Genomic DNA, 27,989 nt, shown 5'->3' with positions numbered 1-27,989 from the left:
AACTCTTATTCTGTGTTGTCTAGATAGCAATGGCTGAAAGTAACATTACACTCAAGTACTGTACTTAAGTGCAATTTTTAAGTACTTCACTTGACTATTTCCATTTTATGTTACTTTATACTTCTACTCCACTACATTTTGGAGGCAAGTATTGTGCTTTTTACTCCACTACATTTATTTCATAACTATAGTTACTAGTTACTTTGATTTATATACAAAACATACAATCAATTTATTAAATATGATGCTACTTTGCAGAATCAGATTATTAATGCAAAATATAAATCAACCAATAAATCATGATAGATTTTTATGGATTACGACACCCAGCAGTATATAAAGTAATTAAAATTAGCACCACCTTTATCAGCTGCAACATTTAAGTGATGAACACAATAATGTATCAATAATTATAATCCAATAATATATAATATCCTGAAATGGGACATTCTGCATCATGAGTACTATTTTTGGTACTTTAATTATATTTTGATGCTAAAACTTTTGTACTTTTACTTAAGTAAAGTGTTGAATGCAGGACTTTTACTTGTAACAGAGTATTTATATACTGTGGTATTGCTACTTATACTTAACTTAAAGATCTGAGTACTTCTTCCACCCCTGCCAGATAGTTAAAATCAGACGCAAGAAAAGTTTGAACTTGATTGATTGTCTGTGTCTCCCTCAGTGAGTGATGAATTACCTCAGTTGACCAGTTCACATAGTGAGCCCCCCCTCAACTCATTTGGGGTAAATACAACTCTATTTACCAGCAGGTGCTGGCAGGAAAATAATGGCTATGTCAGAGTGACATTAAAATTAATTACACTTCGAGTTTACTGTCAAGTGGTGAGGCTTTTAAACAGGATGGTAAATAGCAGCTCATGCATTTCTCCTGGCTTTTCTACCATATCATTTTTCATCATCATTGTTGTTACATTTTCTAATCTGAAGATTAATTTCTCATGGGAGCCACACATTCAGCCAGGTGAAATGATTAATCATGTTGAACAGTAAGTGTTGTATTGAGAGGCAAGTGAAGAGGTTTATGAGATCTTATAGTCTATACGATAAAACACAACACCTCATTTGGAGGCGTTTTCCCAATGGACAGACTCTTTTAAAAGCTAATGATACTGATGATTATCTATTTTCTTCCGCTTGCCTAAAGAATTGCCTAAAGGTAACTGAGAGGGAGCACTGCTGTGACAACAGGTGCGATATCTCAGTTGCTCAGAAATTAAGCCCACAGAAACAGGAAAGGTGCTATTTGTCTGTCAGGACCTGAGACGTCCAGACAACAAGCGTGGGCAGGTAAAGGAGTAACAGCAGGGATGCTGATGACTGATTATCTGTTAAGAAGGTGTGAGTCAACAGATGTCAGTGTCATGATCTAAATCAGAGGACAATGATCCCCCCACCTCAAAACATTGCACCGCAGAGAAAGAAAAAAAACATTAGCAACCTCAATGTTAAAGCTGCTATTTGTCAAACCAAACAATATCTTTATATTAATATTGGGTCAAATGTCTACATGTACTGTGAAATAGAGATAAAGAGATAATTGAGATAAAGAGCCAGATATTTCCCTCAGGAGTTGGTAAAGACCAAAAACAGAGCTAAAAGAGAGTGAATATTAGACTTAAATTCATCAGGTGGCCACAAACACAACTCCAAATGAATGATAATGTTGCTTAGTAATTGCTGGATGTGTAAATTAGCAACTGTTTGCTAACATGTTAGCCATGTCAACTTAAAGGGTGATGTCAATGTTGTGTTCACAACTTGTTTCTGCTGAAAATCAGTTATTGCAGGTTAAACCTCTTGTTGGAGCATTATTAGTAGGTGCTTATTATATATAGTGTTTTGTGATTGTTGTGATTTGTTGCTAACCACGCTAGCCACTATACAAGTTGTGTGAGGCTAAGGTGTTGCTAATTCAGAATTCTAATTAAGTAACTGTTAAGTCCTGTTGGGCTAACTGTAATGTATTTTACTCTGTTAACTAGATTAATCACTGTGTTTTACTTCCTATGGGGACTAAATGCTGATCTTTCATTGGTGATACTGTGTTTCTTCCTGTCATGAGGAACAATGTACGATAACTAATTTAACAGATAACTAGTGTATACATTTCTGAATCCAGTTTCCTTGTTACTGTACAAATCAGTTTTTTTCACAGTGAGGGCAAAAGAAAGGATGAGTCAATTTAAAAATATTGGTAATTATCATTCAAATGTTGTACAGGATTTAGGAGAATCTCCAATATCAACGTTCTGCTTGGTGAGGGAGTTGCAGCCAACCTGGTGTCTGTTTTTTCAGAGCTAAACTATGATGATGATTAGAGAACCAAACAGAAACATTTATGGGTGATTTCACAGTGGATTTCACACTTGACAGTGGATTATAAAACCTGAAAGACCAGATTGTAAACGTTTAGGGGTGAAAAAAGCTTCTCCTGTAGGTTGTGACTGCAGAGTTATATACACTCAAACAGCTCAAACTTGAAAATAAAAAAGAACATTGCAGCATGAAAATAACAGTTTCACTTAGAAGCAACTTTAAATAAGCAGTTACACTGCACGGCAGGGTAAAATAAAACCTATGCCGCTTTGGAAACTAGGAAAAACATTTTCATGAATAAATCATGAAATGAAACCAGAGCAAAGAACAATAAGATGCAAACAGAACTGCAACATACAAAATACAAGTCAGTAATGGAATAGCTATGTCTAGACTGAAAAATAAGAAACACAAATAAAAAGGTGGGTACCTGGGTCCTAAAGACCAGTTTATTTCAGAACACAGATTTTTTAAAGTCTTTTTGGGAGAAAAACATTCAGCTATCTGAATGACTACAGTCCATAATAATGTTCAGACATACAGTATGTGGTGAATTTTCACAGAGGTCAAGAAGGGCAACTTGAGCTTTTTCCATGTTTAATTTAGTTTTCCTTCTCAGTACAACCTTATACAAAAGTGCTTCCTTTAATGACAGAAGACGTTTTTGCATAATTCCTCTCAAAGTTGATGTACGGGTGTTTTAAGAGCTGTCTATATGGTTGAAGAAAACATAGATTAGATATCCTTTGAAATCTTCAATGCTCCAAAAAATATACATGCAGAACCTGGTAATGAGAACAGACAAACGAAAAGTTATGGAAGTAGTTATGTGAAGAATTAAAAACCAAGCTTGAGAGAGAAGTTAAAATCCTGCGTACTTTTTCACCTCTGCACACCTAGCCAATCACTGTATGAAGCCCCCCAATTCCGATGTTGGAAAGGAGAGAGTTGGTTTCAGATGCTGTTTGACCATCCAACAAGCACTTTGGTTGAAGCATACTACTGACACCTTTAGCATGCTAACATTTGCTAATTTGCACTAAACACAAAGGTCAGCTGAGGGTGCTGCCATTAGTTTTGCAAGAATTTGGTCACCAAAGTTTTGGAAAAAGTGATTGCTAATTTGGGGGGGGGGTCAGATGTTGTTTGATGACCCGACAAGTACTTTAAGCATACTAACCCCTTAAGTCTCATCCAAGGACATTATATCCAAAGCATCTCTTAGAAATATAGATGTTTGAATTGACATACTCAACACTATGGTCCCCACAGCCCGCAATAAAGGCTTTACAACCTCAAGATGGTTGTATGATTACAGTGTTGGTCATGTGAGGGTTAAAAGGGCTATGCATTGACAATATAACACTATATCCATTAAATATGGGTTTAATTGCCATGAACAAAGGACTCTGGCTGATGTGAGGCATCCATGTTTGTTTGTTTGTTTTTCACTTCTTTATTTCGGTATTATTAAGCGCCAAGTCGGAAATATTAGAGCTTTCAGAAAAAATCCAAGTTTCCATGTCTTAATTACAACTTGGAAGTTGATGTAAACACTATTTAAATTTGAAAACTGAGAATTAAGATGAAACCGATATGACATGAATGTTACAAAGGTGACCGGCTGTTAAACACTACTCATGCTCTGATGAGTACTTTTTGGCCAAAATGCCAAAAAGTGTGACACCTTTTTGTACTTTACAAACTCTTATGTTCTGCTTACAACTGGATATTACTGGCACACAAGTCATAACCAAGACTATTTTTTTCCTTTCTATTATTTCCTTCATTCAAACACAAAGTTTTGATAAATAAGGGAGAATGATTTTGCTTAAAATGTGTTTGTTCAGAAAGGCTGCAGTATACACAAAAAATTAATATACACAGAGTAAATGTATGATGGCTAACATTTAAGAGATGTGTCAGAGAGGAGCGCACAAGCTACAAAACACTGAATACAATGAGTATACATACGTACCCTGAAGCCTTCGGGTACTGCTTTAAACCTTTTTAGTGAATCAAGCCTCCCACATTCTGACTACTTGCGGTTTCCTGCAGCCTTTATTTAGCTCAACCCGGCACTGAATGATGTAAAAGTCATCTGTACTGTACATGTGTTTTTCAGTGACACAGTTAACTCAGTGGACAATGGAGTTTAGACTCATGATTGTTACTAAGGTCATCATCAATAAGTACATTGGTGCACAGTGTGGGCAGATCTTCTGTTCAGGAACGGTGAGTCACAACTATGGTTGTTGTTGCATTATTGTCTGGTTTTTTTGTTGTTGTTGTTGTTGTTTTTTTGCATCAGAAAATCAGCAACTGATGGGGACTGTTATTTTGTTGTTTCCCATTAAAGGACCACTCTACACTGCTGCTTATGACACAGTGAAGGAGCACAAAGTAAAAAAATATAATGCACACACATCTCTCGCCATGACATTTGTTTCAGTCCCTGATATTAAAAGCCTTTCTTTATACTTTACAGACTGTTCTGCTCTCAACAGTTGACTGTCAAATGCCACTGAACTGACAAGACCTTTTAGCCCACCTATGACAAATGAAGTGATTCCGCTTCATTTCTCGTAGGTAGTGTACTTAGTGTCATCCTCTTTTTACTCGATTAAATCACCTCTCAGTATTCCTCTTTGTTATGTTGTGTCAACAAGACTAAGAGTCTAGAGCCAAGCTAGCAGCTTTGTGACACTGTACCAGCAGTGATTTGAGTGAAATGCTAATGTTAGCATGCTAATATGCTCACAATAAAAGTCGTGGGAAAAAATGAAAGATTTATAGGTGTAATGTTTACCATGTTCGATATTTTAGTTTAGGGTGTTAGCATGATAACATTAGCACTAAACACAAAGTACAGCTGAGGAATTTGAACCAATGTATTGGACTAATTGAAATTTTGACCTGATGGTGCAGCTACATGAAAGTTGAGGGATTACCTCAGTTGAGAATATCTGAACCAAATTTCATGGCAATCCATCCAGTAGTTGAAAAAGTGAAATAATGAAATAGTTTATTTCACTTACAATAAAAAATGTAATCATCTGGGAACTATGAATGTCAAAAAAAAAAACAGCCAATCCATTGAGCAGATATGGATGTATTTTACTGGATAAATGAATCCTCAGCTATATGCTGTAGGGACCATGAATATCTATACCAAATTTCCAAAGTGGTGAATGAACCAACAGACCAACCAACAGACATTGTCATCCCTACTGCCCCACTGCTCGTGTTGCTAAAAATCCCCTATATTTATTAGCTTTTGTTATGAAACTCAAAAGTTGCCTGTCTTCATACAAATGTTACCAAAATACATTAGGTATATTTAGTTTTTTTTAAACAATTTTTATCAATCTGATGATTAATCGTGTCAGCAAGGTCCTATTACATACTAATAATCAGTACTAAAGTAAAAGGTAATGTGAAAGGGCCTCTGCCTTCATTTCTCCTGAATTGGTTCCCAATTCTACTGCAGACAATTGTTTTTGATTTACTAAGTAGAATCAAACAATTTACTCAGTTAGAAAATCAACCAGTAAACAGACAAGTCCTTCTTTTTGTTTAATTTCTGACAAGAGAGAAAACCATAGTTTCCAGGTGATTCCCAGTGCAAAAGTTAAGCATTAATTCAGCTAACATGAAGTTATGCATGGCTCTACAATAGCTACATCTATATTGGCAGGATAATGCATGATTGGCACCAAAAAAAAAATGTCACAGTCACAGTTTTAAATAGTTCCATTGTCACAGCCTGTCATGTCCTCACCAGCCCATAATCACCCACACCTGCTCCTAATTACACTCCTGCCCTTAATCAGCCCCAATCACACCCAGGATAAATTCACTCCACTCTCCACACTCACTGTCCAACCTTGTTTGTGGATAGGACTTCATGCACTAGATTATTCCTGTGTCTCTCCAGTCCTCCGTGGTCTCTCCGGTCTCCTGTGGCTTCCCTCCGGTAAACTACCCCAGATCCACTCTACCTATCTCCACACTCTCCACTGCTGGCTGTCATCATAAATAAAGACATTCCCATCCATCTCGGTGTCCTCTGCCTGTTAGTCCGTGACATCCATCATCTTATTCCCTCTGTTCAAAAGTTTAATGTAAACTTACTGCAGACATGATTTCACATAACCCTGAGAAATTATCAACTCACTGCTGGTCAAGTCATTTGTCATTTTCTCTGCAGTGACATTCTTGATTTGAAATGGCCTACCCAAACATTTAATGGTCACTTTGTGTTTTATTGTTTTATTGTTTAAGTTTAACTGAAGATATTGCTGTAAAACCAGAACACACAGTAGAATCACAATATCAGAATAAGCGTAGATACAAAAGAGCACTTAATATAAAGCAGAATACACACATTATTGATGACCTTGGTCCTAAATGATGTAAATTAGTTTGTGTGGAAGAAATGCAGCACAATTTACACATTAAATATCAATAAGCTGTCATTAGCATTAAATTAAAATGTGTTTTACAGTAGCACTCAGATAAAAATAAACCCTTCATACCATGTAATTTATACCATACTGAATGTGCTGATGAAACTGTGTGACATTTAGTTTTGTTGGCTGCCTTCTACAAAATTATAATTATAGATGGATGTCAAATCACTTCCTGCTAAAATAGAGCAATTCAAATCCATTTCAATGAAATGAAAGTCAAAGTGCTTTTTTTGGTAAAAGTAAAAACGTGTTAGTTTGTGTGGCTACAAGGTATATTTTGCGTTAAAACTGTATTCAGGGGTACATATAATTATTATCCACTACTGTTGGTTACATCTTTAGTTACATTAAGGTGGCCATAGCTAGGAAGGTTTGTTCACTTCTCTTTGCAAAATGTGCCCAAATATTATCTCAATTAATGACAACCCTTGAGCACCTTTTTGTTACCTATTTATGGCTAATTATGGCAGCCAAAACACTCTGGGTTTCCTTTCAAGACTCTTTGTTGTAATTCAAATGGAGCCCTGATGACATCAAGTCCTACAGTATCTACAATTCAAATGAGAACTGCATTAGCAGATTTTCTATGGGCCATAATTGAAGTTCTGATTTTGAATGTCACCGTGTGGGATGGATAGAAAAGAACTGCATCTAGAAAGTGGAGAGCTGGCAGGGCCTCTGTAGATGTATTAACAATGATAGGCTGTATATCCATCGCCAGACAGCAGCTCCCTGAACAAGTACTCCATCAAAATGCTCTCTCACAACACAGCACAGGCAATAAGGGACGCCTCCACCATTTGGAATTTAGTCCGTCTGACAAGATCATACACGGGTGTTTCTCAAAGCTGTGACAACTGATTCCAATAAACAACACCTGGATATACCAGCTGGAAGTGCATGTGCATGCCTGTGTATGTGCGTGCATGTTTCTACAGAGTGTTTTGTGTGCACATGTATTGAGGAAGGTGTGAATGTTTATGTGGGGGACACAAAAGGAAGGTAAACACTGTCCATGCTTCACCGGTCGTAACCCCTGCTTCAGCCAGCTCCCACTCATCTCATTTGGCAGCAGAGAAACTCACATTCAAGTGGATGCTGGCTTTGTTTCTTTGGAGTCTCACCAAACAGAAAAACATAACTTTAACCCTGTGTTAACCTGAGCTCACTGTTTTACAGCTGGTCAAATGAAGTAAAAAAATTACAAAATAAAAAGGAAAAAACAAACATCCTGTTCTATTTTTCAGGTGCAGGCTTTCATCACCATCTCCATTATAAACTGCGACACCAGAGAGGTATTTGCAAAATTTGCCTTACAACATTGGGGATGAAAACATGACTTAGACAGCAACCTCCATGGAAATACACATAACTGATGTTGTTTTTAGTGTTTTGGTTGGTTGTTTGAGTTGCAACTTTAACGGGAAAAGGAGATGGGCGATCGAGCGGATTCCCCCTACAACAAATGAACAAAATACAGCTTGATTTTTTAGAAAGAAGAAATAGATTGACAGTTTGGGAGATGATAGGGATAGGAAAGATTCCCATGTTAAAGACAATTAAAGTGGGTTGTATGATTACAGAGTTGGTCATTTGAGGATACAAAATACTGTGAACTGACAATAAACCACATCCATTAAATGTGACCTAAATTACATTCAACGATGGACTTTGGCTGACATGAGGCATTAATGTTTGTTTGGTTTTCACATATTTCCGTATTAAGTGCCAATTGAGATAGTCAGAAAAATCAGTCTTTATTAGGACTGGAAATTTGACATGAACACTATTTACAAGGTGGAAATAATAACTCCAACATGACATGAATGTAGAAACTCATAATTACAATAACTCCAATATGACATGAATGCAGCATACGTACAACACTAGAGCCAGGGGGCAATTAGCTTACCTTAGAATAAACGCTGGAAATAGGGGTAATTAGCTAGCTTGGCTCTGTCTAAATTTCAAACATATGCCTAACACTTCTAAAGCTCACTAATTAACACGTTTTATGTTGTTTGTTATGTAAGTATGTTATGTATGTGTTACTTTATGAGCTTTAGAGGTGCAGGTAGGCATATTTTTTAACTTTGGACAGGGCCTGGCTAGCTGTTTCCCCTCTGCTTCCAGTCATTATGCTAAGCTAATCACCTCCTGGCTCTAGCTTCATATTAAGCGTTCAGACATGAGTGGTCATCTTCTCATTTAACTCTTTGTAAGAAAGCAAAAAAGAGTATTTCCCAAAATGTCAAACTATTCCTCTAAAAAATGAAGTAGTGTTAGCTCTTTAACAAAACGACAGATTCAAAAAGTGTCTCTAGTTGAATTATTCTCTTTCTCTCCAGTGATAGGAACAAATGTCAACCACATGAATGAAAAAAAAAAAACATGTCCATAGACATCTACTCTAGAGCATCAATTGTTCGTTCAAAATGCACATTCAGCCTTCTGTCATTTCCAAATGATCGTATTCTCATGTGTCTTAGAATACATAATGTCATCAGCTTTCCAAATGCTGAATAGTTTATACCAAAGCTGCAGACCTTGTCACCCATGATCTTACAGGGATTAGGACTCCCGCCTGCAGCGTGTAGGGAAAGTTTTCCTCTTCCATCATCAGATGTGTACGACTGTGTTTGGCAGTGGTGTTTGGCAGCTCGATGGGTGATGTTATGTGCCAACACTGCCTGGCCTTGGCAATAGAAGAGGTAACATATTGTGCCAAACACTGTTAGTGTCCATCCGTATTATGAGTCTGTGTTTCTCTACATCAATTTGTTAGTTAATTGTATTCATTAACAAATCTAAAATGTGTCTGCCAAACACACAGAGTTTGTTCTTTTGAAATCAGCCAGTTGCTCTATGAAGACTTTCACACAATGAACCCATGGCTGGAAAATGTTCATTATTTTAATGTTCTTCTCGCAGCCATTGCTCTGGATACAAACAATCTTTTTCTTCCTATTTTTTAATTGTCAGATTTAATTCATTGCATTATTATTGTTGCCTTCCTCTGCAGCAACAAACTTAATCTCAGCGTTGGCAGTCCTCGAAGCCATGCTGCTATCTCTAACCTTGTGCTTGAACAGAAACGGGAAGGTTTTTCTGAAGGACTTTTGGAAGGTGGCTCCCATGAAACCATAAACTATGGGGTTGACTGAAGAGTTGGCGTAGGACATGCAGTTTGCCCACGTCTTGATTTTGTATGTGACATAGTTGGGCTGGTAGTTTGGATAGAAAGACTGGAAGAGGACGAAGATCTGGATGGGACCCCAGCAGATGGCGAAGAGGAGGACGATTACTACCACCATCTTGGAGACTTTGCTCCTGATACTGATAGTTCTCTCAGACAGGAGGTTGACCTGAGAAGGAGAAGATGAGAGGAGAGGAGCTTTCTGGTGTGTTCAGACAGAAAGCGAAGCGAATTCTCGCCTTGCGTTATTTGTGTAAAGTTGACCCCTGGACTGTTGTTGACTGTGCAGTCTGTGCTTATTTGTCCCAAACAGCCAATGTACCAACTGTAGAAATGTTAGCAGTAAGCTAGTGAGCAACCAACTGTATGTGCGGCATGGATATATTAAGGAGAAGTCCTATGAAATTTGCTCACTTGGTGCATAAGCTGACAAAACATCCACAGGCTTCCTCACACTTCTACGTTTTTGGGCCCATGGAGCATGTGCACTACAGTCCTTCTCCAGCTGAGTCGGTTAAGAAAACGTGCGTGTCTGAGACTTTCACTGGCCGAGCCAGCTGACTTCCTGTTGGCTCCACAAACACGTAAATTGGATAAAATAATTTAATCATATGGTTCTTCTAGACTTTCCAAGTGTTATTGGGCCAAATGGACCAAATTCAGATGATAAAAAAGTCATTTCAAAGTGTTTGTGGGTCACATGATGAATGCAGAAGTTGCAGTACCCTGTGCGGCCACTATGCCAAAATCGCTTTACAACCCAGCTCCGTTCCTGGGGGCTTGGTGTGCAGTCAATGCGTGCCTGTGTTTGCGTGGCAGTCTCTGACTGATCTCAGAACTCACCACGAACCCTTTTGTTTTCCTCCAGTCTCCCTCCTTTTGTCACTGTATATCTATGAAGTAACCCTAGATTCATAAAGCCCCAAGCACGAATTTTTCATTAAAACGTTTTGAACTCAAATGGACACATCGTCACGTGAATATAACGCCGATACTATGCCGATAAATAGACTGTCAGAGAGCTACGGAGAAGAGGCGCACGCAGCCCCGCTCCTCAGGCGCACCAGCTGTTTTGCCTTTTGGCAGACCGAGCCACTCAACACTATTCCAGCAATGATTTGTGTGTCAGGAAACATTAAATTACATGCCCACAGAATTCTGCTTACTTTCTAGTTTGCCAAGATATGCTGTTGTTGTGATGTTAGCTATAGTAGCAGGAGAGTTGTGAGCATCGCTGTCTGGAGCTGGATTGCTGGCTCTGGGAAACCATCTCATCCTCTCTCCATGTTAGCTTTGCAGCAGCAACTGTAGGGACAGTTTGCAAACCCACAACCTAGCCAACATTAGTTACATTACTTGCTGTGTCGTTGTTCTCTCTATATCATGGTATTTGTCATTGTATTGGATTTCTCCAGAATCGCATTTCCCACCTTTAGGTTGTTGCGAAGTTGTTAGCAAACAGTTGCCAATTTACACATCATAATTTATTAGATGATTTATAATTTGTATTAACAATCTAAATCTGCAAAGTAATTAGTAACTACAACTATCAAATGTAGTGGAGTAGAAGAATAAAGTAGCATGAAATGGAAATACTTAAGTAAAGTACAAGTACATCAAAATGGACTTAAGTACAGTACTTGAGTAAATGTACTTAATTACATTCCACCACTGCTCTTGAGGGACATATGAGGCTTATTAACTGCTAAATGTTCACCTGATAGTTGCTAACTTTGTCTGTGTGTCATTTGGTTCTAGACAGGTAGCATATAGTTGGTTTTTAGAGCTTTTCTGCTGAAAACAGCTGCCTTCTGGAGTTGAAAAACGCTATGACGGCAGTGAGGTTCAACCAAAACCTGCAGTTGCAGGCTGTGAAACCAAACAATGAACTAAAAGACGAAATTTTGAACTAAAAGACGCTGAAAAGCTCCATAGAACTCAAGGGAACTGCAGAGCTGTGTTATAATTCTCTGTTGTTAGGACCTTCTACACATAGTCATTTGATCCATTGTTATTATAAAACAATTGATTACAGTTGCTTTAAGGAAAGGTGCTTTGAAAGACATTTTCAAAGACAGCCAACATAAAAAGCAAGATAACGAGTAGTAAATAGGGACAGGTAGTGCCACCATATACAGAAGAGAAGAAAAAAGCTTTTTTAACTTTTAATCAACTGACAATTAGTAGCAAGGGCTTGCAGTCATATCTTTAAGCTAAGTCAAGCGATTACAATTAAGCACAAAACAAAGCAAAACAAACCTTGTCCATACCTGATAGTTGTTGTCTACAGGCTCTACAGTGGGCTGGCCCACCCTCTTCACCATCAGAGTGTAGCAGAAGGAGATAGTGAGGACAGGCAGCAGGTAGGCAGCAATAAACTGATAGAGAATGAAGGCCCTCTCATGTGTCTTAGATGGGAATCTCTCCATGCAGTACTGCCTCGGGCCGTACCAGTAACCCTCCTCTATACGCTGGTATATTAAAATCGGGGTGGACAGGATGAAGGAGCCTGGGCAGGACGAGGACTGTGTTAGTTGAAGTAGTTGAGATCATGCACGTTAATTCTCTCACCTATTTTATATACAATTGGTCCTAATTATTAATTAACTAATTGAAAACATGAAGATGAAATTTACTCAGAGAAAATAATAAGAGAGTAATTTTCATCAAACGAGCATGACATACCAATCCAAATGCAGATGCTGACGATCATGGCTACTCTTGGGGTGCGGTGGCGGAGAGATTTCAGAGGGTAGACTGTGACGTAACAGCGGTCCCCACTCATAGCTGTCAGAGTGATACAGGTGGCTTGGACTGTCACCTAGGAAAGACAGTAAAACATACGATGTCAGGGGTGTCATGCAAGCCAAAATTTTGGGGGGGCACAATTAGAGCAGGGTGCATGAGGGTCCTTCCCCAGAAATTTTTTTTTTTAAATTAATTTAAAAAAAAATAAAAAAATTTCTTTCTAAAGTAACTCATGAGAGTCTTATTTTGTTTTTTTGGCTACATCTTTGGGCCTAAAAGGTCATTGCTATGATTTTTTTGTACAGGGACTATTTGGTACCACACATTTTCTATTGCAGTCTAAGTTTCATTGGCATTTATCTTCTTCTCAGACTGCTCTACTAACACCCAGTTTATTTTCTGTTGATCCCCACACATTACAGTTTCTACCACTGAAAATAAATGCAGCACATCCTGTGGACAATCCTGTGGTGTGGTCTTATCCATACATAGACTTCACCAAACACTGGGTGTTTAAAAAAAGCACATGTAAGTTGTAAAACAGATGTAAAATGTCAGGGATTATTACCAGTGCTACAAACGATACATTTTTACAGTATAGAAAAATGCTCCACAGTTTGTGCACACGCTATTAGAGGAATCTGGTTGCTCAGAGAGCCTTACAAACTTATGAGATCTTCTGAAATTGTTTGGGTGGCTTAATTGCAACAGAAGCTGGACACCACCTTTCTAATGGTGTCTTGTGCATCCAGCATTATAGTTAGTCAACCCTCACTAAGGAGAAGTCCAGCAGCTTTTTTTGTCCTCAAGAAACAGGTTATATTTCAGATTTGCTCTCCAACTTGTCTGAGGTTTTGCTAATGAGCTCTCGCGCTTTTAAACTGAAGAGCATGCGGGAGGAGAAAGAGCGAGGGAGGAAGCATGCAGAGGAACAGGAAGACGGGAAGCAGAGAGGAGGCTGCGTTTGTGATAAGTATTTTTAATTAGCATATGAACAAATCATTCAATTTAATTTTTAATAAGGTTCAATGATGCTTGATTCATTTATACTCTGTCACATCAGAAGAATGCTAATTTAAGGCCAAATGTGGAATTCATGTTCAGTGGAATTCAATACTTGCAGAATCCACTTTTTCTTAAAATGCTAAATTCACAGACATCTTTAATCTCACATCACCTGCCAATTAAAAAAAACACTTCATTTTACTCCAGTCTCACAGTCAGCGTGTTCTATAATAGAAAGCACCCTGATGTTTTCTTTTTATGCATTCTGTACAATGATTTTCAGTAAAGCAGTCCTCTTCACAAAAATGACATATTCTTCACTTCAAACACGTGGACCTCTGAGGGTGGTACTGTGTTTTATGTAGGTGAACTAATTCATATTGCTTTGAAATATGTGCAGCAGGGTGAGAAATGAGGGGTCAGAAATTCTCTCTATGCTCTTTTCCAAATAGGATCTAATTTTGTCCCTCTTTTGTCTATGTATCTGCCTCTTTTTCTCTCTCCACCTCTTATCTGCGAGCCAGCACCCATTACCCTCCAGAGGTTTGGAGCACCACATCAGTGTTTCAAAGGATATGATGAGAGAGGCAGAAAGGGGTCATGAGGAGTTCAGTGTTGAGGCCACAGAGAAAGTGAGTACCACAATCCCTCAAGTTGTAAGACGCCTGGTGCACACTACCCTGTTATCTCCAATGCATAATGTCTACTAAAAGGAATGGGCTTAGACATTGCAAAGAAAATATATTTAGATCATCTCTATTTCTTCTCATTTCTTTTAATGAGTTGAGGAAAGTCTGGCTCTGTCCAAGGATAAACAAATCCAACCTACAATCACCTCTGAGGTTCACAAATTAACAGGTTATATCTCATTTGTTTAATCTGTACAAAGAACTGAATGATAAACGACAATGGTTTTAAGAGAAATACTGTACATGCAAGAACTAGCCAAGCTAGTTGTTTCCCCCTGCTTCCACTCCTTAAACTAAGCTTAGCTACACTAACCTACTGCTGGCTGTAACTTCATGTGTAGCGTACAGACATGAGATAGATACAATGGTATCTATCTTCTCATCAAACCCACTACAAGACAGCGAATAAGCGTAATTCTCAAAATATCCAACTATTCCTTTAGTTTTTCTATTTCATACTGATGAAGCTGAAGCTAAAATTCCAATAATGGGCAATAAAGTTGTATTGTGAAGGTCAATGAAGGTCTGTGATAACATAATCGACCGTTTAGTCTAAGTCGACATTATGATGGTTTGAGTTTTAATTAATTTCATTTCAGATATTTTGGAGGGAAAAAAACAAAGCAATCCACTGGACAAATTATTTGCAGTATATCCACTGCTTTGAAGACTATCCATGCTGAAATCAAAGACATCTCTTATTTAAAAACAGCCTGAAGTGCAATTTTTCTCTTCCAACTAATAAAGATAAAGAATAATACAACAGAAATAATAATAAAGAATACCAAGACAAAAAATGTAGCCAAGTAGGGCTTCTACATTTTTCTTTTGATCTTTTACCATTATTGAAAATGTAGCTTATCATGTAGCTTTGAAGAAAAATCGGATTTATTCAGGAAATCACTTCATCAATATTCACTGAAAGAATTCTAACATTCAGTCGAATGTTTCTAGTGGGCATTTTTCTAATTAGTTTGCTAACTTTTCCTGGAGCTGTCTGTGTCACTCACTCTTTCTTTGAAATCACCTCCTATTACAGAAAGTCTAATGATTTCTCAAGACAACACCAGTGATCCAAACTGAACTGTAGAAATACAAAGAAAACAGAGACACTGTATGTACTGAAGCTTCTCTGTCAGAATAGAGAAGATGTCAGAGGTGTGAAAAGCAGAAATATCTGTCTTGGTGAAGATGGAAGGTCTTCCAAGGTGACGAGAAAAAGAAAACAAGGACAAAAAAAGGATATTTGTAGCCCCTCACTTTCAAAGGCATATACAGTATGTGCTGTCTGAGTATTTTATTGCATTTGTCATCCAACTCAGTACACATTAAAAATAAACTTTTACCAGGAACGAATGAAAAGTAGTCCCTGGGTAAATTATATATATGAGAAACAACATAGGTGCTTATTTTTCCCTTTGTGTTTTGGAGAGAAAATTAATTAACAGACAGAAGGCAGACTTCATTTTTTTTCTTGTCAACAAAGTGGCATTAATTTTATCTTCCAAGCAACACCCGTTTCAATAAATACTGAATTTGAGATTTCTTGCACAAAAGGAAGGAAGACGGAATAACAGATTTACAGGAAACTTTTTCTGCATGACTGTGAACACTTAATTTCATCAGCCTCTAACAATGACACAGTGAGCAGTATGAAATCTAACAACATCAACAGGTGTTTGCAGCAGATTTTCATGGCTGAGAGTGTAAAGCCCCATTAGTCCCCCCCGCAAAATTCATTGCACCCCACATGAGCATGAACAACACCTGATTTTTTACCCCTTACCTCTAAAAAGTAAAGTCTGTTTGGAGGATGGTGCTAGAGGATAGACCACTGGATTATTAAAAACAGGGTTTGTCCACCTGGCTGCATGAATATTAGATAATGTGTGTGGAGAAGTGAGTTTTGCAGCCAAGATTTGAAAGCTTAATGTTGTTTTGCAGAGCACATAAATAGTCGGCAATGTCTAACATGACTGATGGATAGATGGCTGTTAGTCCAGCATTGCTGCTGTTCCTGAAATGTTTGACATTTGGGTGTCACTGTAATGGTCTCACTCTTCCTTTCATTCCCTCTATTCCCTTGGAATAAACAAAGTGTCATTTCAGTGTATAGTATTTATTAATTTAAAAATGATGAGGAGTTCATGTAAACTAATTAGCTGAACTGGGGGTCATATGGATCCTGCACTCCAGGTTGTACAGGGATGTAAGTTCACTAGGACACTTCACCTGCTGTCTCCCTTTGGTTGTTGTCATTGAACTGTGGAAATATTGAGACACTACTCAGGTTAATGGTCCATATTTCTTTGAAAAGAGCGGTCAGTTCTCCTGTCTCATTATAATCATTAAAAACCTAATCAACCTTGTCTCATGCAAGTGCAATAATAAATGGTGGCACCCTTCAAAGAAACTGATTATAATGTTTTTAACACACATGCAGGGTTGGATGAGAGAAAATGGTTGGATTGGAATTGACAGAAAAAAACTAACAAAGCTACAAGAGAGGCCTGCTTGACAGACAATTGCTTTTTCCATTTTCCAAAGGAGAAGATTGGGGCTCAGGAGTCATTGTTTCACCAAGGTACTAGTTTCCATGTACAGATGAATTAACTAAATCACGTCTCCATGTTTTCAATTAAAAACGCTTTTAGCCTTTGTGCCAGACTGACATCTCACTCTTTTATGCTCAAACGTCTACATCTGCACATCGTCTTTCTGCACTCAAAAGAAAATGTCTTCTTTTTTTTAATCCTGACGGATCGTCTCCTCCTCCCTTTTAGCTTCATAATGAATGAGGTACACTTTTAACCCACTCTCCAAACAAAATAGGAAATTGATTAAATTTACTGCAATTTTTTGTTAAGCTTAGACAGTGTTGGTCTTGATTTTGCCTAACTCGACAGGTTGCTTATTCACTAAACATCTTTTAGATTTTAGGCTATTTGGATCTGGGTGCCAGATTGAGCATATTTTTATAGTCCACAGTTATTAGTGCATGGCTAAGTGTAATTACAGTGTAGCATAGAAACGTGGTCTTTTACGATCTGAGCTTCATGCTCACATATTGTCACACGCTGTGCATTTGAGGGTATTTTGATTGGCTATCCTCTTTAAATAAGCTGCATGGAGTCAACAGGTTGCGGCCTTTGCTTGGCTTCTGCTTGACGATGCATTTGTGCAAGGCAGAAGAGAATATGTACATATGATAACGTCACTCACTACCAGGGGTTTAGGTTCATCGCTGTGTTTTACTCATGATTAACGTATGTTCTGTCACTGCAGGGTGGGGTGTAGAGCAAAGTGCAGAGGCAACAAGTAGAGCAGGTTTACATCACCAACATTTGAATGTCAGTGTTTACTATCTGCATATTCACAAATCTGGAAAATGTTTGCGTGCAGCTAAAGAGACACATATTTCCCTCAGGATTTGGGGAGATTAAAGCAGGGCTCAAAGGAGAGCGAATATTGAACTTAAGCTGGAATTACCCTTTAGACTTAAAGACGTAAAGTCCCATGGGTGTTATAGGTAACCGTAGGTTGCAGAAGCTCACAGATGAGCCGATGCAGAGACCTCCCAAATCTCAACTACGCATTGTGTGGACCTACGCGTCAAGCAAGTTGATTGGTTCATTCAACTCCTGTCGGGATGTTGGTTGGGTACGAAGACACCCATGCAATTCCAGCTTAATGGTTAGAGACAAAGTCAAAGTCAAAATTTATTAGCCTAATATCACAAAGTATGTCGTAGAAAAGGTTTCAGTCGTAGTCATCTGGACACTGTTTTCAGAATCAAGACCTTTCGGCTCCCATCCGGAAGTCATACTTAATTGAGGATGGGAGCTGAAACGTCTTGATTCTGAAAACAGTGTCCAGATGACTACGACTGAAACCTTTTCTACGATAGAACACTCCTGGACGGATGAGGGACTACACCGTCTTATCACAAAGTATGTCTCAAAAGGCTACATAAAATATGTTGGAGTTTGATTGTTGCTTAGACATCTTTCTGAAGCTTTCTTGAGACAGTCCTTTATATTTTAAAAATACAAGCTGTGACCTCCTTGAGTGGATGATGAGTGGTTTTTATGACTCACAGAATTATGGTTCAGTTATGAAATCAGTGCACATTTGGCTGCTCCTGGTGAAGGGCATTTGATTGCACCAAAGTCCTAAGTGACTTTGTTGAATTATAATAATTATTGGGGTTTGTTTAATTTCAGAGCAAATCCGACATGTTTGATAAATGTCTCAAGCACAGCAAAATAACACTTCTGTGTGTGTGAAAGCACATTTCTGAGCCAAGAAAAATGTAATTATGATTGTGATGAGATGAAAAAAAACGAGTCATGTTTTTACCTGCTGTAGAAAGGCAACACATTTGCACATGAAGTTGCCAAAGATCCATCCAGGGAGAGGATAGAGGGTGGCAGTGAAGGGGACGCAGCACACCAAGAAGATGATATCAGTAGCAGCCAGGTTTGCTGCACAGAGAGAAAACAACACTCTGGATGTCTGGTGTACAGTCTGCAGCACAGTGTTTTACAGTTAGTGTATCTAAGGTTGTGTCAGGTACAAATCACATCGATCTTTTAATTATTTTAAGAGAAACATCTAACCACCATCCCACCATCTTCAGTGGTAAACAGCCTGATAGTGGATATAACTTTAATTATCTGACGAAAAATTGGTATGCTGCATTATTATACTACATTATACATTATTTATACTATGTGCAGGCTAAACGACAGCACTAAAACAATGAATCAAGTAATCAATAGTTGATCGACAAAAAATGTATCAGCAACTATTTCAATAATCAATTAATTGTTTAAGTCATTTTTCAAGCAAATATGCCAAAAATTCTCTGGTTCCGGGTTCTCTAATGTAAATATTTGCTGGTTTTCCACAGGTCGTACAGTACACCTACACACAGACTCTTACAGAATTGTTTAATTTAAATCCACACAAATCCACCTACCCAATATCTTCATGGCACACCAAGCAGAAGTTGCCATGATAACCTTGGTAGTCTGATCTTGTTTTCCCTTTTTCCTGTTTAATCTGTCATTCTGACAAATAGGCTAAACACTGTTTCCTGTTTGTTTTACTAGCTGATCTGAGCTATTAAAATTGCTTACTTGCACAAATGAATTAGCCCATTCCAAACACCCCACACATAATTATATTAATTATTATAATAAGATAATTATTTTACCTGTTTAGAATTTAGAAAAAAATTGCAATTCAGGACAAACCTGAATACCTGTCTTTTCCTCTGATGGTAAAAGTAAAACCTGTAATCAAATTGGACGTTCTTACCAATAACCATGTACTAATTGAGCAAATGGAGAGCAAGTGACTTTACACTGAGCTCCCTCATGAGCCCCTGAAGGTCTTTTGAACCCAGTGTTGTTTTGCAATGAAGCAGGATAGATGAAAGAGTCAGAGACATGCATCAAATAACGATACGATACCTTTGAAGTTGATGCACTGGGAGTTCATGATGAAATATACATCCTAGCCCACTGATCTCCAGAATGTCCTGTGTTTGAATCTGTTTTTGCATCTGTCTCTTTCACAAACGACCAGAACTCAGAAATACAAGCGTGCATATAGTACTTTTTCCTCTTGCTCACCTATGTAGAAGTTGGTTGCTGTCCTCATCTGCCTGTGTTTGGAAATTACATAAATAACCAGAGAGTTGCCCACCAGTCCGACCAGCATGATGAGTGCGAAGAAGAGGGGGACCAGCCAGGCATCTGTGAGGAAGGGGTGCTGATCTCCTTCCTCCTCCTCCTCGTCCCCATGTCTTCCCAGAGAAAAGTTCGCCTCAGAGCCGTTGTCAAAAACCTGCTCAGTGGAGTTCCAGAGCTCCTTGGAGTACATTGTGACAGAACGGGAAGGATAATTGTGAGGGAGGTGAGAGAAAAAGTGCTGAGGAATGACAGCGGGTTGTGAGAGGTATAGAGGAAAAGATGGCAATTAGGAGAGAGAATGTGCCGTATGTTTTTATGTTTATGAGACGTTCAGCCACTGAGTCCTGGGTGCCCTCAGACTAAAGAAAGGAGAGAAATGTGGAGATTTTAAAACAGAGAAAGAGAAGAGATGGGAAAAATGAAAAAAATCTGGCGGAGCATGACAGAAAAGTAGAGGAAAGTGCAGTAATGAGTGGTGAACGCAGGTGCAAGGTAGAAAGAGTTAACGATGGGTAATAGGCTTAGTGGTGAGTGTGTCTGAGGAAAAACTGGATCCTGGAAGGAAAGAAATGGAGGAGTGAAAGAAAGCAGGGAAAAGTTTGCGAGGTGAATGAAAAGGTGGAGGGATGGAGGAGACAGAGGGAAAAGGGGAACAGACGCAATGGGACAAAGATTCCTCAAGTTGCGGAGAGGTGTTCATTTCATTGCAGCCCAAAGCAGGAACATAATGAGAGACAAATCAAATGTGTTCATGTGAAAAGGACACAGAAGAAGCTCGGTCATCGAATCCTCATAAGGTAAACACTCCACCGTACTCGCAGCTTCCTTTTCTTGAGTTGGTTTTCACCTCTCTTTGTTCCACCGCTGTTTATCTCCGTTGGGAGGCATTTTTTCTCTCCGTGTCTTAACCTTCCATTCCAGGCTTTTGCTTTTGAGGAAAGAAGAGTCACTTCAAAGAAGACACAGGCTTGTGTGGGAGTTGATATTTGCTCTACAACCTTGACAAAAGTCTGCCTCTCAAAATGCTTTGTATTAAAAAAGAAAAAACCTCAGGCATCATCCATTGTTCATTCTCCGAGCACAGCTGAGGTGACTGATATGTGGTTCAGCGAAAACAGCCCTGACTTTACTCGTGCAGAAAGCAGAGAGCGAAGGAGATGCTGATGGCTTTATAGTACCAGCAAGAGCAAGGACACACAGACGCAGTGGGGAGAGGAGGTACACGCACACACACACACACACACACACATATATACACAGACACACAGTCTGAATGCACGTGGGCTACAGCATGATTCAGGGATAAAGAGCTGATGTCAGGGTCTCCTAGCAACATTATCCCCCAATCCATCTTTTTGTAACAATTTGCCAAAAAACACCCTCTGTCTCTCTCCTCTCATTCTGTTCCACAGGGAATAACAATAACGTCCTGCAGCTAACATAGATAACATACCTCTACACAGAAAAGGTGTAGACATGAAATACCAACAGTATCATTGTCAGGTTACATCCCAGGTTAAACCTGGTACGCATCTAGATGCATTTTGTGAAATAAAAGTTCATTTCCAAACTATATGTGCCCATAAATACCAGTATGTAGCATTAAAACATCACTCAAAGGTGATTATTTATTATGTATTGAAAATATACTGTAGAGTATTATTGGTCATATTTTGTCCATATGTTGGACCTGAAGAAGACCATCTATGGCGGAGATGCCAATCATGGCTAGACAGAATAAAAAGAAGAATTGGGATCAATCAAGCAGTATTTAGTTTTTGTTTTTTCACCTCACCTCACCTCTGCAACCACTGATGTCTGCCCAGTGAATTATTAATGTACCTTCAGGCAGGAAACTGCACATGTATTGATGGTCAAAGACAGTCTTCATTCTCTCAGCCTTTTGGTAGGAGCCAGCGTCAGAAGGTATGCAGTCTCGACTGACAGTAACTTCAGGTTGAACAACTCTAAAGGCTGGCTGAGCCAGTAGAGTAAAGTAGTCATCTCCTAACGCCCTTAAGAAATGAAGAAACCAGTCTGCACTCCCCTGGTCAACTGGTCTTTCCTTTTTTGTACAGGTTTAATTGCAGCCACTAGTCCCCTGAAGGAGACTTCCAAGAGTCTAAGGGTACTTTCATACCTAACCCGGTTAGGCGTAAAGGCAGACGGCAGATTTCTTAGAAAATCGAAAAAGGAAGACACAAAAATCATGGCAACCAAAAGAAAACAATAGTTGGTCACTGTTCAACAGGTGAGGCTGAGACAGAGATGTGCTTCTTCCTACAATGTAAAACTTTTAATGAAATAAGGAACATTTACTTTAACAAGTTCAACTCTGTAATTTCAGATTTCAAAGAACTTAATGAGCTCTCAAAATTAAAAATACTCATAGGAGAAGGAGACAGCGCAGATCTTGCTGCCCAATATGTATCAACATGCCACAACCTGAGGGACAATGAGTGACCTAGACACACACGCATGCATTCACACGGACACACACAAATAAAATACATGCATCGGATATACTGCATATATATAATTCATATATATCAATCTTAATGTTGTGCTAATGTTCATAATACTGTTATTGTGAATGTGTGCTGTCCAAATATTTGGACAAATTATATTTTGATGCTTTGGCAGCATTGTTCTTGAAATGTTCATGCTAATAAATCCCTTTGAATTGAAGTGAATTGACATAAATAGACACATATGTAAAAGCACACTAAGAGTTTCTGCAGAAGCTGCAGCTTCACAGGGGCTGAGCTCTGACTAGGATTTCCCTGGTGATCCCTACACTAAGTGTCAAACATCCTCCACCTTTGCAAATAGACGTACCATGTCAAAGGTGCCCAAGTTGCATTCTGAGTCGCCACCTTCTCCTGTGGTAGTTCCATAGCTAACAGCTGAATCCTCTCAGGAGCTGGGGCTAAAACCTCAGTCCCTGGGGAAAGGGATGTGGCAACATGTCCTGTGCCTGCGACAGTAAGTCATGCCGAGCTGGGAGTTTCCATTAAATACTGTCCAACAATAGTGGGATTTCTGGCATACCCACAAGGATAAACTTCACCCTCACTGTGTGCGCCCTTTGCAGGAGTGACAGAAGGAGGGAGGGATGGCATAAGAAAGAGCTTATGGCCATTGATGGACCATTGTATCTGTTCTGAAAGGAGGTTGAGTCGTTTGGTAGAAGGAAGAACAACCGGTAATAAGGAATTTCTGCAGTGGCACCGAATTACTGCAACCAATTGGGGGTGCACTTTCCACCTTTCTTGGATGAGACCTTGCTGGAAAACTGATCTGCTGCCAGATTGTTCAAATTCTTGCACATGGACCACCCACAGGGATAAAACCCTGGGTTGTGCCCACAGCCACAACCTGTGAGCCATCTTGGAGAGGAGAAAAGACCCTGCAGTAGACCACCTTTTCTGATGTAAGATATTGCACACTGTCCATCCTTACCAGCACATTTTGGCCTTTAAGGTGAGGACAGAAGCAGTAGAGGTCTATACGTGCCTTGTACTATGCAAAGCTCCTGGTCATTGATATGTATTCAAATTCTGGATTCTGATTGGCTGGCAGGTGTCCATTATGTTCTTGTAATGTAGATTCAAATTGGACACTCTTGATGCAGCTGTTTGCACGAGTGTTTAACTATAGTGTCTCCTGTAAATGTATGCACGTTAACAGTACTAAGGCTCTCAAAGGACTCCATTGAGGAACATAGAAGAAGACAGCTGAGCCCGGCAGTAGTCCTCTGACTTAGCACAATGGATCCAGTCGCCTAAGTTTTTATAAAATCCTGATTCCTTTTGTCAAGATAAAATTAATTGTTCAATATGCTAGTAGAAATTTGCTTATGGTCATTAATAACGCTTTTGTACAGGAGATGCGGCTATGACGTAGGTCTACTGAACATGCGTCCAGTAGACCTACGTTTGACCCATTCATGTAAAATTGCTGTCAGGTTAATTACAGGTTGTCATGGCACAAGACTACAGTCTGCAAATGCAGTCCCATATACATTACTGCATAACTGTAGAAGAATTACATTACATTAGTAAAAATAAAGGAATGTTTCTGTGTCAGTTCACCCTGCAAGCCCACTAGTTGCTCTTTGTCTTTCTTTCTGTTCTATTTAGACAGGCTGCAACGTCTGCTAAACATTTAGATATCAATAATATTAAATTAAGTATTCATAAACACAATAGAAAGCTCTGTTCACCAAAGTTGAGTAGTGTCCAAACGGTTTTCAACCCATGTCAAGAGGAGGCCTGGTCTAATGACACATTTGCTCTTTCTGATTTTCACCAACACACATTTAGCTGGCGCCAGGCATTCTGCATAAATAATCGAACAGAAAAACTGTTACAGCGGAACCGAAGCAGTTTGAGCATTATGCTTGAATCACGCAACCCTTATGACTGAGTATATTCAGATTTAACACCCCTATGGTGTCGTTTGTTGCTTTGTCTTCATCTGGAGCTGCAGATAGAGGCTGCATGAATGCTATGAGGAGAAGGCTTACTGGCATGGATTACTGGCAATTCATGCCAGTAAGAACAATACCAGGATCCCAGCGCTGGCACACCTACACTCTTACAGAAGGTGACATTTTCGAAATCAGTTTTGACGTTTTTTACAATAAGATCTCTGCACACTTACAAAATGGTTGATGTTTTACTTTGGAACAAAGATTTCATTCAGTTTGTCATGGCAATGTTAAATATTATCTTTTCCATTTGCTAATGCGTCATTCAAAACAAAGAACTTGTTTCAAGCAACCTGTTTTCATAGAAAAACAAAAGCAATCATGTTAGAGTGGCAGTCATCTACTGTAGGGATTTAGACCAGACAATCGCAGGTGAAGTGGAGCCTCTTGTAAGATCAGGTGGGTGTTTTGTATACTCAACAACAATTTACCAGTTATTACTTGCACTGTGTGACAGAGGAGAACAATAGGTGTCCAGCATTTCCTCTTGATTAAGTGTAATAAGGTAGCTATAAATCACTATTGTATGAATCATATTGAGTTAAACCACAACTCTAGCCATTTTACAACTGGGCACAATGTCATTATAAGTTGACACACATTGACACAAGCTTTGACCAAATAGTTTGCTTTGAGTTATAACTTGCTAACATGTCTGACTGCAGAGTAAGCAGTCAATGCGGGGTTGACTTTTGCCCTAAAATTGTGTAGGAGAGCAACAATAGAATACAAGTCGTTCAGACGATTTGTTGAAGGTATGATGGGAAAAAGCCCCATTTCCAGACACACAAACAAAATAAACTTAATTATCAAGCAGTTTAATGAAAGATTACATACCAAACAAACAGAGAACCCCCAAAAGGTACAAATATTCTTTTGAAAAATCATTATAAAAAATCACTAGACAGAAAAAGTGGAAAAAGTAATCATCACAAGGTTACAATATATAATAACAGTCCCGACCTTGTAGAAAAACAAATTACTTTAGATTACTCACATATGACAACGCAGCATAAAAAAATCCAATCCAAAAAATGACCACATATCTAAAATAGAATACCCACATTTTAAAGAACTTTGCGTTTTATGAAGTAATATGCATTTGAAGTATCCATTCAGTTAAAATTCTGTAATTAAAATACTTTACAACGAAGCTCAAGTCAGGATCCTGAAACTAAACCTTTAATATTTTAATATTTTCCCTGTCTGACCCTGTCTCCAGAAATTGTAAATTGTAGAAATTGTAATGACTATAAGCAGATATTGTATTGCGAGATCTGATATTTTGATGGGAAACAAATGAAATACGTTGTCAGTGAACATTTTACTGATACGTTCAGTATCAGCATTTTTGCAACTTGCCAGATGCGTTAATTAACATTTCCTCATTACATTAATAGAAAATATAATGAGGTTGGCATTAGGTTTCCCCCAAAACATATTTGCTGTTGCAAATTAGTTATCTATGAACGTAACGCTTGATTCAGACACATTCTCGAGCCGTCCACTGCCTTCATGAAATCAGTGAAGAAAGACAAAGTAGCAAGTGAACAGCACCGCATTATCTGCGATTTAAAGTCATGACATGCATGTTCAGTAAAAGTCAGAACCAAACTGAGTGTATTGATTTGTGTTTTTCCATTGAGGCTGAGCTCAGTGTTGGGACAGCTTAGACACTATCTGGCATTCTGAGGACCTGAACTTTAGGATCCATCAACAGAAGACACAGAGGAAGAAATGGAGAGGGAATGAGTAAACAGAGACAGTGGGGAAGAGAGAACGGGATGGAAACAGAATAAGAGAGTAGAGAGAGGAGAGGAAGACAGACAGAGGCAAAGTTGCTGTTGCAGGAGTGGTGATTTGTGAGCAGAGAAACACCAACAGTCTACAGATAAAGCTTCAGATGCAGAATGAACAACTTTAGGTGGCTTGACGTCCAAAGCACAAGATGTGCATGACGGTACAAGGTGTAAATCTGAATTTTAATTTTCACCATTCATTCCTTTCATATAACTCAGAAAACAGGCATTTGGCCAGCGTGGGGACACAGTGTGAGTTAATGCCTCAGAATGCATTTTATATTTTATATTTTTTAGCTATTCTGTGTTGTACATTCATTCAGAACCTCTGTCTGACAGAGTGAAGGAAAAAATAGGGCTTTAATTCATTTACATAACAGTGGATCAAATGACTACTTGTATGTGAAAGGGGTCACTCATAGCGACAAACCCAAACAGAATTAACACCCGACATTTCAACTCAGCTCTACAGTGCATTTTAGCGTCTTTGAGCTCATTGTTTTGGTTTTAAGCCTCACAACTTTTGTGGCTCACTCTCACAGCCCTCATCAGCATTGTTTCCAGTCGCAGTAGTCAGCTGTTGACAGTGAAAAAGCTTTGATAAACCGACTGCACCAACCTGTCCAGCACCAAACAGCAGAAAGACAAATCTAGAATTGTGAAGCATTTAGCAGCTAAAGAGCCACATATTTCTCCCAGGAGTTGGTGGAGACCAAGACAGACATAAAAAAGAGTGAATGTTGGACTTACAATTACCAGGTGACCAGAAACATGACTCCAGATGAATGATAATGTTGCTTCTTGTCTGCTAGATGTGTAAAGAAGCAACTGTTTTGCCATAACAACTTTAAGGTGATAATGTGTCAATGTTTACTGTTTGTTCTGCTGTCCCCAAGTGGCCAAAAAGAGATAAACAGATTGTATTGGCAGCCAGCAGTCAAGCATCCTCAATCAAGCAACAACTCTACAGTTTGTTTAGAGTTTGTTTTATATATTTTACAAAATTGAGCAAACCCAGCTCAAAAGACTAAATGGTTTACATTAAATTATTTCACATAATCATAATGAGCACAAAGAGACAAAGAGGACTATGGAAGTTGTGTTTTAGCAAAAGGGGGAAAGCGTTCTTGGTGATCAGCCAAGAGAAGTACAGTGGTTCTCATAGGACTGAAACTAATGATTATTTTAATAGTCAGTTAATCTGATCATTATTTTCTTGATAATTGATTCATTATGTGAAAAAAGCTGATCACAGTTTTCCACATCCTACAGCAACGTGTTCAAATGTCTATTTTTTTTCCGACTGTTCAGTCCAACAGTTCAAAAGCAGCAGATCCTCACAATGGAGGAGAACCAGAGAATTTTTGGCAATTATGCTTGAAAAATCACTGAAACAATTAAATGGTTATTAAAATAGTTATAGATAGATTAATAGCTGAAAGAAAAATTCCTGTTTATCACAAGTTGGGTCTTATTTTTGTAGCATTTGGTCAGCATTTCTAACAGTTATGAAAACATTTTACTCTCCAAAGTAATTGCTAGGCAA

The 27,989-nt window shown here is 38.7% G+C and overlaps 1 protein-coding gene across 3 annotated transcripts; it reads right to left on the bottom strand.

Moving 5' to 3' along the window:
* Nucleotides 1-5,906: 5,906 nt before the first annotated feature.
* Nucleotides 5,907-23,326, bottom strand: kiss1ra (KISS1 receptor a). 3 transcript variants are annotated; one of them, XM_044218879.1, is made up of 6 exons: nucleotides 22,991-23,326; nucleotides 20,093-20,330; nucleotides 18,813-18,937; nucleotides 12,697-12,832; nucleotides 12,282-12,520; nucleotides 5,907-10,180 (listed from the first exon to the last, which is right to left on the bottom strand). In XM_044218879.1, the coding sequence occupies exons 1-6, from the start codon at nucleotides 22,991-22,993 to the stop codon at nucleotides 9,800-9,802; spliced, it is 1,122 nt and encodes a 373-aa protein (XP_044074814.1). In that variant the 5' UTR covers nucleotides 22,994-23,326; the 3' UTR covers nucleotides 5,907-9,799. The 3 variants fall into 3 exon arrangements, with proteins under 3 accessions (XP_044074814.1, XP_044074813.1, XP_044074815.1); XM_044218878.1 differs by lacking the exon at nucleotides 22,991-23,326 and having other exon boundaries at nucleotides 20,093-21,643; XM_044218880.1 differs by lacking the exon at nucleotides 22,991-23,326 and having other exon boundaries at nucleotides 9,971-10,180; nucleotides 12,271-12,520; nucleotides 20,093-21,643.
* Between the last annotated feature and the right edge of the window lie 4,663 nt (nucleotides 23,327-27,989).

Source organism: Siniperca chuatsi, linkage group LG13, assembly GCF_020085105.1.
Source record: "Siniperca chuatsi isolate FFG_IHB_CAS linkage group LG13, ASM2008510v1, whole genome shotgun sequence".
In the NCBI taxonomy this organism is placed as follows: Eukaryota; Metazoa; Chordata; class Actinopteri; order Centrarchiformes; family Sinipercidae; genus Siniperca; species Siniperca chuatsi.
Note: the sequence above shows the minus strand (reverse complement) of the source record. Positions and strands in the feature narration are given on the sequence as shown.

What these genes read in the sequence shown, in the direction of transcription:
- kiss1ra (XM_044218878.1), bottom strand. Translation starts at nt 20,342, where the DNA reads ATGTACTCCAAGGAGCTCTGGAACTCCACTGAGCAGGTTTTTGACAAC. An exon ending in AGCAACCAACTTCTACATAG is followed by an intron (nt 18,938 to 20,092) that starts GTGAGCAAGAGG and finishes CTCTCTGTGCAG; the next exon opens with CAAACCTGGCTGCTACTGAT. An exon ending in GTGTTGCCTTTCTACAGCAG is followed by an intron (nt 12,833 to 18,812) that starts GTAAAAACATGA and finishes TGTCTTTCCTAG; the next exon opens with GTGACAGTCCAAGCCACCTG.